The 12,771-nt window shown below is 47.3% G+C and overlaps 1 protein-coding gene across 2 annotated transcripts; it reads left to right on the forward strand.

Annotated features, from left to right (window-relative positions):
- The first annotated feature begins 1,578 nt into the window (after nucleotides 1-1,578).
- Nucleotides 1,579-12,575, forward strand: LOC306832778 (phosphatidylinositol 3-kinase regulatory subunit alpha-like). 2 transcript variants are annotated; one of them, XM_079357727.1, is made up of 16 exons: nucleotides 1,579-2,082; nucleotides 2,480-2,609; nucleotides 3,426-3,518; nucleotides 3,638-3,709; nucleotides 4,021-4,137; nucleotides 4,230-4,428; nucleotides 4,535-4,617; nucleotides 7,208-7,313; nucleotides 7,426-7,524; nucleotides 7,862-8,042; nucleotides 8,133-8,258; nucleotides 8,736-8,878; nucleotides 9,234-9,410; nucleotides 9,515-9,589; nucleotides 9,864-10,034; nucleotides 10,152-12,575. In XM_079357727.1, the coding sequence occupies exons 1-16, from the start codon at nucleotides 1,891-1,893 to the stop codon at nucleotides 10,339-10,341; spliced, it is 2,154 nt and encodes a 717-aa protein (XP_079213853.1). In that variant the 5' UTR covers nucleotides 1,579-1,890; the 3' UTR covers nucleotides 10,342-12,575. The 2 variants fall into 2 exon arrangements, with proteins under 2 accessions (XP_079213853.1, XP_079213854.1); XM_079357728.1 differs by lacking the exons at nucleotides 1,579-2,082; nucleotides 2,480-2,609; nucleotides 3,426-3,518; ... (2 more) ...; nucleotides 4,230-4,428; nucleotides 4,535-4,617 and adding an exon at nucleotides 5,629-6,015.
- Nucleotides 12,576-12,771: the final 196 nt, after the last annotated feature.

A 12,771-nucleotide genomic window follows, 5' to 3' on the forward strand; every position in this document is an offset into this window, starting at 1 on the left:
TCGTTTTACTTTGACAGTCCCTGCCGGAAGTGCTAGTCTTAATCTCGTCATTTGACAGGTTGCTGGCATCAGAGGGTTCAGACGGTGGATCCACGAGTGTCTCTTTCTTGGAAATAATCGATTAAATTTCGGATTATTTGAGTTCGGAGGACACCTGCACGTCGTGTCTCTCACCTGGCTCAACAATGGCGCCGGCTGTTCTCTCTGCTCAGAGATTTACCTGTTAAAAAACCCTGAAAGGTGAGAAGACTGACACGAGCTAACAGGCTAAGCTAACATTAGCATGCATTGTCGTTTCCCGTTTCCTGGATTCAAGAGACTTTTCTCTTTCTTCTTTAATGGCTTTATTTTAATATTTATTTTATTATTAACTCACATGTTACATGTAAGAGAGTCTAACTGGATAAATCAGCAACTTTTCATTTGTTTACTTTATCGATTTTAATTTGAAATGAACACTTTTCTTTCCGTTCCGTTTTTTCCTTAAAAGAAATCGATTTAAAACTTCATTGTTTATTAAATATTAAGTCTGTTTTTACACGAACAGTTTCAAAATAATAAATAATAAAGGAAGCTAATTGTTTCTTTCTTCTCTATTTATTTATCAGAATCAGAATAATAATAAAAAAAAGAACAAGGAATTTATCATGGTGCAAAAACAGTGACAAAGGGAAATAAAGCCAAAATAGCAGAAACTTAAATAAAATAAAATATAAGAAACAATTAACTATCTAAAATAGAATTAAAAAAATGTCAATAATAAAAAAAAAATTATCGTAAAAATCTTTAACTCTGTTTACTTTCTGATGTCTAAATATCTGATAAATTATAAATAACATTTAGCTTCATACATCAGTTCTCACATGTCATTTATTATCTTTTAATTTATTAGTTTACAGGATGTTTAACATAAAACCATCTTTATTATAAATTAACATTTTACCAAAGCCTCAATACAATTTTAATTAAATAATTAAAGGGAATAATAATAATTATACCTGTAATTATCATAATTAAGATAAATAGACATGTCCGTTATTCACGTCCACTTTTGCTTTGATTTCTACCTAAAAATATAAATCTGTAAAAGAAAATACTTAAATAAATATGACGCAGAGAGATCTCACAGAAAGTGAAAGTACAGGTAAAACATGTTAGCAGAGGACACACACACACACACACACACACACACACACACAGTCAAATATTAACTTATAGATCTACTCGACCTGTCAAAGTATGGACACAATAGATTGACGTGTTTATGTGTTTCCTTAATGACTGGAAACAGAGAAGTTTATGCTTCCTTATTTTCCAAAACAAAAATAAAATGTTTGATTTTCAGTATTTTAAGATAGATAGATAGATATATACTTTATTGATCCCGAGGGAAATTCAAGATCTGCTGCTTTATAATGTGGAAAATAATAAAAACAAAGAAAAGCCCTTTTATTAGTCGGTGAGCCGTCGAAACATTTGAGGATTTGTCCGTCTCTCTCGCTCTGAAGGGATCCATTGATTTTTTTTCATCGATCGATTGTTTCTGTCTGTCACGCTGCTGAATCCGTGTTGAACTTTGCCCCCCCTGCTCTCGTCTCGCAGGTTGACCCCCGTCGCCTCCCCAGATGTGGCCGCCGCCTCTGCTGAGACTTCTGTTTATGAACAACGAGGACGCTCTGATTGGACGCCTGCGGCTCGGCCTGGAGGGATGACAGGACTTTAGCAGACATGGAGACAGGAGAGACACACAGGAAGCTGAAAACGCCATATTCACGTAGTCCAGACTCTCCACGCTAATCCACTCAGGAAAAGAGAAACTCCTTATTTTTGTATTTTTTTAAAAATATTCCGAGTAGTTTTTGTTACGGTTGAAGCCATACAGCCGTCAGGATGAGCTCCGAGGGCTTTCAGTACCGAGCGCTGTACGACTACAAGAAGGAGCGGGACGAGGACATCGACCTGCACGTGGGCGACATGCTGCTGGTCAGTAAAGGAGCGCTGCTGGCGCTCAACTGCAGCGTGGGAGCCGAGGAACGGCCGTCGGAGATCGGCTGGCTGCCGGGCTTCAACGAGACCACGCAGGTACGACGACCGCCATGTTTGTTTGTTCGGATCTTATGCGTCGTTCGTCGCTCCGTGCACGGCGAGGAGCGACGACTGATAGCTGCTCGTTGAGCCGCTCCACATTTGTCTGATGATTTTTCACGTTGGCTGCACGGCGAGAGCGTTAAACCTCCTTCGACCCCGTCCGCACGAACTGTTAAAACAGCATCTGAAATCGTCATGGCAACAGAGAACACGTCCGGCTCCTCCTCGCCAACGTGGAATATTCTTGACGAGAGAGTTCGAGAGCGAACGTCCTGATTCTGCTCCGACAGTTTGAGCCAATCGGTGGCGAGCGTTGGTCGGGTGTCGGGGGACGATTTCAGGCGGATTTCCTCTCGCTCCTCTGATGATCCCGTCTTTTCTTTTTCGACAGGAGAAAGGCGACTTCCCGGGGACGTACGTGGAGTTTGTTGGCAGGAAGAGGTTGTCTCCGCCCACGCCGAAGCCTCGTCCACCCAGACCGCCGTCCGCAGCGTCGGTGAGGACGGACTCCGAGTCCGAGGGTGAGTACAAAAGTTAATTTATCTTTTTTTGACCAAAAGTAGAAAACTTGATTTGATATTTGCTGCAGTTTTAAGAAGGATGTAAAAAATCTAAAAACACGGATCAACGTTTCCGGAAGTTTAGTTCTTAAAAAAAAAAAAAAAAAAGAATTCCAGTTAGAGCGAAGTTTTTACCCTGAAAACAGATCGATGTGACTCACGCCTCCGTTTCCTTCAGCTGCTTCCTCAGCCACACACACACACACACACACACCCACACACACACACACACACACACACACACACACACACACACACACACACACACACAGAGCTGGTGTTTGGTCGGGTTGTGGTTGCTGACTGAACAGATCTCAGCTCTGTTCTGCTGCCGCCAGCCTACCAGAGAACACAGGAAGTGTGTGTGTGTGTGTGTGTGTGTGTGTGTGTGTGTGTGTGTGTGTGTGTGTGTGTGTGTGTTACTGGCAGTGTGTGTGTGTGTGTGTGTTTCACACCACTTTTAAAGTCCACTCTGATTTAAAGTTTCATCACAAACCCATCAGCCTTTCAAACGCTGTGAAGTCGTCTTCATCATCATCATCATCATCATCATCATAAGCTCCTCCCACATCATAAGCTCCTCCCACATCTGAAGCTCTTCACATTCAGTCGGCAGCAGTTTGGTCTCGTGTCCTTCAGCTTTGATTTTAAAGGTCCAATCAGGTTCCTTCCTGGATTCGTTTGGACCGGAGAAGGTCGTCGGTTTTCAAGGCTCCGCCCACACGCCCGTTTTGGACGCCGCTCCGTCCACACGTTTTAATCTGTTGTGTTTTTCAGGCTTCGTGCTGCCCGACCTCCCGGAGCAGTTTGGACCCCCGGACACGGCGCCGCCCCTCCTCAGCAGACTGATGGAGGCCGTAGAGATCAAAGGTATCAACACGACACGTCGATGACATCACAACGATGTGACGTGGCGCCGTATAGAATCTACACCTGCCTGTGTGTGTGTGTGTGTGTGTTCACGTGTTGTGGTGTTTGTGTGGCTGCAGGTCAGGACAGTCCAGGCGTGTATCGCAGTCTGAGCGGAGGCGGTCTGGACACCCGGCAGCTCGCTGACACAGGTAAGACCAGGATCTGAGACCTTTGAGTCCAGATTCACATCTTTATTTATCAGCAGACCAGAATCTGTGACGACAGACTCATCGAGCTCCCTGATTGGCTGTGGCTGCTCCACAGATCGGCGTCCGCTCTGCTTTTATTTGTTTGAAAATAAATGTTGATGTTGAGGAGGAGGAGGAGCACGTTAATCCTCCTGGACCAGGACCTGCTGGTCTGAAGGTCTGTCAGGTCCACCTGTGGTCTTTAAGGTTTAGGGACGCCCCCCTTTGTCCCACCAGGATCTTATAGAGGATCTTTGTTTGTTTGTTTTCAGACTTGGAGCCGCTGGAGGTGTCGTCCCTGTGTGACGGGGTGGTCCGGTTTCTGCAGGATCTGCCGGGTCCTGTGCTCCCCGCGTCGCTGCAGGGCGACATGATGCAAGCCGTGCAAGGTCAGATTAAGCCCCGCCCCCTTTCCTCTTGTCCATCCTGTAGTTCGTGGACTCTATTTTTAACCGTTTGTGTTTCCTGTCCGTCCCTGCAGAGGTGCGGGATCTGGAGGACTGCGCCCAGGTGCTGCGGGGAGTGGCGAGCTCGCCGTCTTGCCCGGCTCAGTACGGCCTGACGCTCCTCAGCGTGGTCCGCCACCTGGCCCGCCTCTGTCTGCACGGCTCCAGGAACCAGCTGAGCCCCCGAGTCCTGGCGGAGAGCTTCAGCCCGCTGCTGTTCAGACAGACCGCCGGGTCAGTCACAAACACACACCTGTCTTACTGTACCTGCGAGGACCGCCTTTCCTCGTTCCGTCTCTCCGTGATGCCGTTTAACGTTTCTGTTTGTGTTCTCGTTCAGGTCCGAGTCCGGTCTGGATCCTCTGGTCCAGGTCCTGGAGGTTCTGATAAACAGCGAGCTCAACATTCACCAGGCTGCTCCAGGTACGTGTGCGTGCGTGTGCGTGTGTGTGTGTGTGTGTGTGTGTGTGTGTGAGGAGCGTTGGCGAGCGGCCTCTCTCCGTCATGTGACGTGAGCTACAGACTGAAGGTCAGTCTGACTCAGACGGCGTTCCTCTGAACGGCGTGTAACACCGGGTCCGTCACCCTGACGGGTCGAGAGGTCGGATGTTTCGTGGTTGAACTGAAGCTCAGATTGATTTTAGTATTTGTTTGGTTTCTCTCGATGGATGGCGAGGAGGAGGACGTATCTGATTCTGTATCTGATCGGGGTGATTTGTGGTCCTGGTTCTGGACGTGTAGAACCTGTCTCGGGGTTCTGCTGGGTCACAGACGGGAGGTCACGAAGGCGAGGATGAGCCGTTTTTTCAGGTCGGGGTGGATTAACGGCAGAATCTCTCAGAAACCCTCGTCGTCTTCACGTCTCTCAGAGGTCGCTCTCTGCGTCTGACTGCCCGTGGTCGTGGTCGTGGTCGTGGTCGTGGTCGTGGTCTCCCTGAACGGAGGCGTGCAGACATGGCGGAAGCAGGTTAAGATGATGCACCGCCTGCGACTAAAAACGGACAAATAATAAATTTTTAAAGGACCTTTTTTTTTTTTTTTTTTTTTTTTTTTTCCTTCTTTTTTAAATCCGTGGATCTGCAGCTTCTCGTTCTGTCCGTCGGTCGCTCGCTGGTTCAGGCTGTGAGTCAGAGCGCTCGCCAGGCGCTTGGTCAGACTGTAACGATGACATCATCCGTCCACACACTGAGAGATGCAGCAGAGGAGACGGAGGGAGGGGAGGGGAGGGGGGAGTTGCCTCGGTGATATCACTGCCATCGCGGGATTGGCTGGGGGCAGCGGTGATGTCACACATCTCCAAGCTGCTCTCCTGAGCTTTGAACCGCGGCTGCTGCTCAGAGAGAGAGAGAGAGAGAGAGAGAGAGAGACGGACAGAAAGAGGGAAAGTTACGTCGTGTTAAAATTTTCGATGCTGCAGATTTGGATGAGAGAGAGAGAGAGAGGAGAGTTGTGAGCGTGTGAGAGGATCCGTGTTCAGGATCAGACCACATCCTGCTGCTTTCTGTCATCGCTGCTTCTTTCATACGAAGTGACAGAAGAAAGAAAAAAAAAAAAATCCAGATCAGTTTGGAGATAATCGCCCGGACGCGTCTCTTTCCGGATGACGTCAGTTTTTTTATTTTTCCCCCCCGAGGTAGAACCGGAGCGCCCCGGCTGCAGGCGGGGACGCCGTGAGACCATGCGGGTTCAGACTCACCTCTGAGGTGTGTGTGTGCAGGTTTAGAAAAGCCAAGATGGAGCGAGAGGAGGGAGGCAGGGCCGAGGCCGAGCCGCTGAGAGGACGAGACAAGATCCTGTGCTACATTCACATGCAGAGTCCAGGTAGGGAGGTCAGACCTGAACCTGGAGCGGTCCACCCAGGACTCTGCACCTGCTGGAAGTCTGTCCGGGGTTTTTGCAGCCGACGATCCTGAAAGGCTTTTTGTCAGATTGTGTTTTGATGCTGAATGTTGTGAATTCAAACGTTCGTTTCTGCAGTTAGAGGATTTTATTTTATTTATTTTTTATCTGATAAACATAAATAGTTTTTAAAGGTTTGACAGCAGATCGCTTCAGCAGAGCAACGTGATCTTATGTGCAACAGGTTTAAGTGGTTGCGTCAGATGTAGTCGAGTGTGCTGCGGCAGCTAGCTGGTTATTCAAACGTTTTTATTGGTCGAGAACAAAATGTGCAAAAAAACAAAATGTGAACTAACGTTTAAACAGTTTGCGTTTTTCTAAACGTTTCGATTCTTCGAGTCTGAAAACAAAACAGACGGCTGAGCTGCAGTTTGTTTTTTTTTCTTCTTCGACGCTGTCGTTTGATTTTTCTCCTCAAAGCCACAAAGTTGGATTATTTTCCCGTGCAGGTCTCAGGACGACCGTCTGAGCCGTTACAGGTCGAATCAGATTCTTTAATAGTCTCTTTGATCGGGAGCGTTTCACCCCCACGCTCAGTCTGTCGTCGAGTTCTGAAGCGGAAAAAAAAAAATCTTTCAACGATCAAACCTAAAGAATCGTTTAGCGGTTTTATGGCGCCCCCACATGGCCGTTTTGGACGCCTCTCGGTTTGCCGAGCAGACGGCAAATTAGGACGCTGAGTGTCTTGGTGTAGAAGGTCGTGGAGGAGTGTCGTCCACACGGGAGGTTATGAAGGCGTGGAGGAGGATTTCTTCCAGGGGGGGGGGGGGGGGTCGAAGTCTGATCTCTGATGTTTTAATAACTGTCATCAAAGAGTTATAAAAAACACACGGGACGCCACGGCAGACGGTACAAGTTTATCGTTGCCATGGAAACGCATGATGTAACGCACGAGCTGCTAACGCTCTGAATCTCTGCAGACGCCAAAAAAAAACCAACGAGTTAAAGATGTTTGTCTGGCGTCCGCTCGTCCTGCGACTGTCAGTCGGCTCGGATGAACAGCAGCGCGTCACTAAGTTCAGTCCTGGTGACGTGATTGGTTAAAGGAAATAAAATAAACAAACACGTCGTGACGTTTAAAGATGGTGTCTCTCTCTCTCTGTCGTTGTTGCAGCGCTGCCTCCGAAACCCGTCAAACCTCCGACTCCTGCTCCGTCCTGCAGCTTCAACAACAGCATCTCACTGCAGGACGCCGAGTGGTACTGGGGAGACATTTCCAGGTAACACACGCACACGCACACGCACACGCACACACACACACACACTTAATCCCAGATTTATGATGTTACTCTCTGTATAACCGTGTGTGTGTGTGTGTGTGTGTGTGTGTAGAGAGGAGGTGAACGAGAAGCTGAGAGACACGGCGGACGGCACCTTCCTGGTCCGAGACGCTTCCACAAAGATGCACGGAGATTACACTCTGACCCTGAGGTGAGTACGCCGCCACCGCCGCCGCCGCCGCTGCTGCAAGAGGCGCGAGCGGGGATAAGCCACGCCCACTCACTCGTTGAGCCCTCGCCAGTCTGACGCACACGCACAGATTAGCCAGATTATTTTTGTTGCGGTCTTGAAGAAAGTTTCCGCTGAATTGTATTTGTTGTCCTTCAGTTCTTCTCTGAGAGCGCTGACCTCTGACCTTTGTGTCGTGGCCCAGCGATGACTGACGTCATTTACGTCTGACGAAGTTTCGACTTCCTGTTTGAGGAGTCGAGGAGACGTGATTGGCCGGTTCGGTTGTACAGATGTTTTTTTCTCTCCGATCCTTCAGGAAAGGGGGAAACAACAAGCTGATCAAGATTTTCCATCGGGAGGGGAAGTACGGCTTCTCGGACCCTCTGACCTTCAGCTCCGTGGTCGAGCTCATCAACCATTACCGCCACGAGTCGCTCGCCCAGTACAACCCCAAACTGGACGTGAAGCTGCTCTACCCGGTCTCCAAACATCAGCAGGTGTGCAGACCAGAATCCTCTCGCCACCGTCCAGCTGCCGAGTCGTGTCGGACGTGTTGTTGATGTTTTATGTTGTTGTTGTTTTTTTAGGACCAGGTGGTGAAGGAGGACAGCATCGAAGCTGTGGGGAAGAAGCTCCACGAGTACCACCTCCAGTACCAGGAGAAGAACCGAGAGTACGACCGACTGTACGAGGAGTACACCCGGACCTCGCAGGTACACGACCACGCATCATCACAGCCTCACACGACGACCTCCTGACGTTTTTAAATCGATCGTTTCACAGAAACCTCAAACGTGCAGAAATCATGTCGTTGTTGTTTTTTTTATTTGAAACTGAAAATCACACGGCACACTTACGAGACTGTTTCTCTGACGTACCACTAGGGGGCGTAGTTTTCTCCATTTGAGAGTCACTGATTGATGCAAAAACTCCCAAAGTCGTTGATTGAGTGTGAAGATGTTTGACTCCTCTGCTGTGTCGAGACGAGAGAGGTTTAGTCTGTCGACGTTTTATGTTCAGTACAGAAACGTAAAAAGTAAGAACGTAAAGTTTAACCTTTTTACGTTTACACGGCGCCTCCATCACTCGCCGTGCAGTAAAAGAAAAAACATCTGAGACAGAAAAAACGACGTGAAATACAACCGACTCTCCTCTTCATCCTCCTCTTCATCCTCCTCTTCGTCCCGCAGGAGATCCAGATGAAGCGGACGGCCATCGAGGCGTTCAACGAGACCATAAAGATCTTCGAGGAGCAGTGTCAGACGCAGGAGCGGTTCAGCAAGGAGTACATCGAGAAGTTTCGTCGAGAGGGCAACGACAAGGAGATCCAGAGGTAGGCTGTTACCACGGCAACTGTGACTGTGAGATCTTTCTCTTTAAAAACACACACACACACACACACACACATGACGGGGGCCCCAGTTGCCATGGCACCAGAGGCTGCAGGATGAACGTACCCGATGGAGAGTTTAGGTTTGAGTGTTTGATCCTCATTTCTCAAACTTTGAAAAATAAAAACATTCAGAGGAGACTTTTATTTTTTACAGTTTTAATACGTTTGGATGTTTGAGTCCGCTCACATGCAGCTCACATCAAAAACCTTCAGGAGACTGATGAGAGTGGAAGCGAGGCGTCTGTGCTGAATTAAAAAACAAACAAACTGAATTATGACGCTTTTATTTTGAAAGGATCATGGAGAACTACGACAAGCTGAAGTCTCGGATCAGCGAGATCGTGGACAGTAAGCGACACCTGGAGGTGGACCTGAAGAAACAGGCGGCCGATTACAGAGAGATCGACAAGAAGATGAACAGCATCAAACCAGACCTGATCCAGCTCCGCAAGACCAGGGACCAGTACCTCATGTAAGAAACCCACAACCACCAGGAAGTACACAGGCACAACACAACACGGCTGTCTGACACATCATGCTAACCTGTGTGTGTGTGTGTGTGTGTGTGTGTTTCAGGTGGCTGACTCAGAAAGGAGTCCGTCAGAGGAAGCTGAACGAGTGGCTCGGCCTGAAGAACGAAACCACAGAGGAGTAAGTTTGTAAATGTGCCCAAAGATTCCTGACTGTTTTCTGCCCCCCTGTGGTAGCAAAGAGAACTGCGCCCTCATGTAGCGTGTTCTAACGTCACGTCACGTCACCGAGAGGAAATTTAAAACTTATTCTGTGGATTTGGAAAGTTGGAAACTTAGGGAGCAGCCATCATGTCTTGTTAGATGTTGAGTCCACCAGGGGGCGCCACTGGCTTTCAAAAGTGTGTGTGTGTGTGTGTGTGTGTCCTCTGCTAACATGTTCCTCGTCCTCGCAGTGAGTACAGCATGGTGGAGGATGAGGAGGACCTTCCTCACCACGACGAGCGTCTGTGGCGTCTGGGAAACATCAACAGACCCCAGGCGGAGTCTCTGCTCCGGGGGAAGAGGGACGGGACATTCCTGATCCGGGACAGCAGCAAGCCGGGCTGCTACGCCTGCTCTGTGGTGTAAGAGTCGCCTCTTCTTCTCTCACTTCTTCAATCAGGAAATCACTCTTTGATCGTGTTTGATGATGGGACGTTTCTCTCTCTCTCTCTCTCGCCCTCTCTCTCTCTCTCTCTCAGGGTGGAAAACGAAGTGAAACACTGCGTCATCAACAAGACGGTCACCGGCTATGGTTTCGCCGAGCCCTACAACCTGTACGGCTCTCTGAAGGAGCTCGTGCTGCACTACCAACACACGTCGCTGGTCCAACACAACGACTCGCTCAACGTCACGCTGGCCTTCCCCGTCTACAGCCAGCAGAGGCGGTGAGACGGTCTCTGTGGACCTGCTGTGACACTCTGGAACACCCCCCCCCCCCCCCCCCCCCCCCCCCCCCCCCCCCCCGCCCCCCATCATCATTACAGACCAGTCCCTGATCACGTGAGCTGCTGTGGTGCTGCACATCCAAAGACACAAACCGGCACGCTGAAGACGAAGCTTTGATTTTTCACACGCTGGCGGAGGGGAGCTTTGACTTCCTGTGAGGAGAAAGAAGCCGCCGAGATGAAATAAAAAAAAAAAAAAAGACTTTAAAGACGCCTGATGAGTGAGCGTAGAGTCCAGGTACCTAAAGGTCAACGTGTCGCTTCAGGTCACGATCACACGGGAGCTTTGAGAGACGCCTCAGCGGCATATTTACAAGCATGCAGCCCAACGCGCTTCACGTTTATGACTTTTAGCTTCAAGACAAATAAATGAAAGAGAAATGTGATTATTTTGAATTTGAGTAAAATGTAAATAAGACCCTTCAAACGATGTCAGACGATGACGCGTGTTTCCTCCTGGTATCAACATGACGTTGAGTGACAGCGTTCACACTTTGCATTAAAGCTCCAGTCTGTTGTTTACGTTTGAGAAGACTAAATGTGTCATTATGGGAGGTTATATTCATTATTATTATTAATATCATTATTATTAATATTATTATTATTATTATCTCCCAGTTCTCAACGAGGCTGCGACAGATAAAACCTGGATGCTTCGGGGTCCGTTCACGCCTGGCATTAAGGCCGACCCCTCGTGATCCGATCACCCAGGAGGGACGTTAGTGAAGAGTGTGAACAGGACCTGTGATTAACTGAGAGCCAGAGGAAAAGTAAAAAGGTCCAGGAAGCAAAAAGAGTAACAATCGGATCATCGACAATCTTAATAAATAAATAATTAAAAATTTACCGTTAATACTTTTTATGTCGACTTCTGCAGAAACATTTCATTTAGTCCTGATGAATTTTCATGAAACCTTCAGATTTGAGATTTTATTATTTTCTGTGATCATCTTGTTCACTGGAGAAAAGTCCAAACTTCAGAGAGAAGTCTGTGTGTTTTCTCCTGTAGGACTTTGAGGTTTTTTGATTATTTTTTTTAAGAGGTGAAGTTTAAGAAAAGGCGCTCCAGGCTTGTTGAGAAATGCGTCCCATGTGATCACGACCTGCCTGTGACTGCAGATGTTTATTTAATAAGTCTGTCTGTGGAGGAGCGACGCTCGTTGCCTCTTTTCGGGCTCATGGAGGTCAGGCGTCACTAAACTGAGGTGTTCTGGTTTAAAAAAAAATATAAAAAAGACGGATTCTTCCTTCAGCACACTTGAACAGGACTGAACTCTGGACTCACCATGATGTCAAAGGACGAAGATGTTGGACAATCCGGAGAGACTTTTCTTAACGAACACTGTGAGCGACTCTGAACGAGGTTTAAAATGAGGGCGACTCGACTGACCCGCATTTCCACATCAGGAGAAAAAAACAAAACTGAATTTCCCAAAGACGTGACATTCCCCTTCACCGCCACCCGAATGACCCCCCCCCCCCCAACACCCCCCCTTCAGCAGTGTTTTTTCCCCGGTCCAGCGTCTTCAGGTTTGTTTGCTTTTTCTGCCTCAGAGTGTTTAATTTTGCCGAACTGACGGACAATCTTACTTCAATCCTTCATTAAAAATAAATGAAATAAATAAAAGGTCTGACAGCACAAAGAGTTCGTCAAGCTGCATCGCAACTATAAACCAAACACTTCAGGAATATTAAGAAACTTGCGTCTTTCTGGATTTATTTTGGATTCAAAGGACTCGACTGATTTTTATGGACAAGCTGCAGCCGGCAAAGCTTCGCTCAGAAGGTGAAAATCAGATCACTTCTTTTCCTCTTTGTGGATTATTTCTTATTTCCTCTTTTTGTGCATTAAGACAATTTACTTCTTTTACGAGAAACCAGGTACAGGAGACTCTAAAGTATTGAAGCTGGATCACCTGGTGACTTCCTTTTCAACTTTGCTGTTGATGTTTCACTCAGTTCATGTCAGTTTGTCCTGAATTTTCAAGCTCTTTTTTTTCCCCACCCCCTCAGATCTCGTGTTGTAGAGGGAGGAACAACTCAACATTAAAAATGATTCCACAAAAGTCTTTTTGAGTTGAACAAGTGAACAGAAATCTGTGATATTAGACGAGTAAAGGTGATGTAAAGTGAATAATTCAGGAACCCTGTTGAATAAAACATCCACAGAAATTCTCATCTGATTGTAAGTTTCTTCTTCAGGCTCATATTTATTGACTCATCTTCAGAGTTTTGACCTGCTTTTATTATGTTGTTTTTTTCTCTTCATTGTGTGAGCATGACTTGTTGAATTTGCATCCAGATTATTTTTTTTTTTTTACTTGACCTCAAAAACCTGTTTTCTCAACTGCTGTGTAGGAAATTTGACAATACT

This window comes from Symphodus melops (genome assembly GCF_947650265.1).
Source record: "Symphodus melops genome assembly, chromosome: 1".
Lineage (NCBI taxonomy): Eukaryota > Metazoa > Chordata > Actinopteri > Labriformes > Labridae > Symphodus > Symphodus melops.

Bases quoted from the DNA above. Each gene is read 5' to 3' on its own strand.
- LOC306832778 (XM_079357727.1), top strand. From the start codon at position 1,891: ATGAGCTCCGAGGGCTTTCAGTACCGAGCGCTGTACGACTACAAGAAG. The intron at 2,083-2,479 runs GTACGACGACCG...CTTTTTCGACAG, and splicing joins GCTTCAACGAGACCACGCAG to GAGAAAGGCGACTTCCCGGG. The intron at 10,035-10,151 runs GTAAGAGTCGCC...TCTCTCTCTCAG, and splicing joins TGCTACGCCTGCTCTGTGGT to GGTGGAAAACGAAGTGAAAC.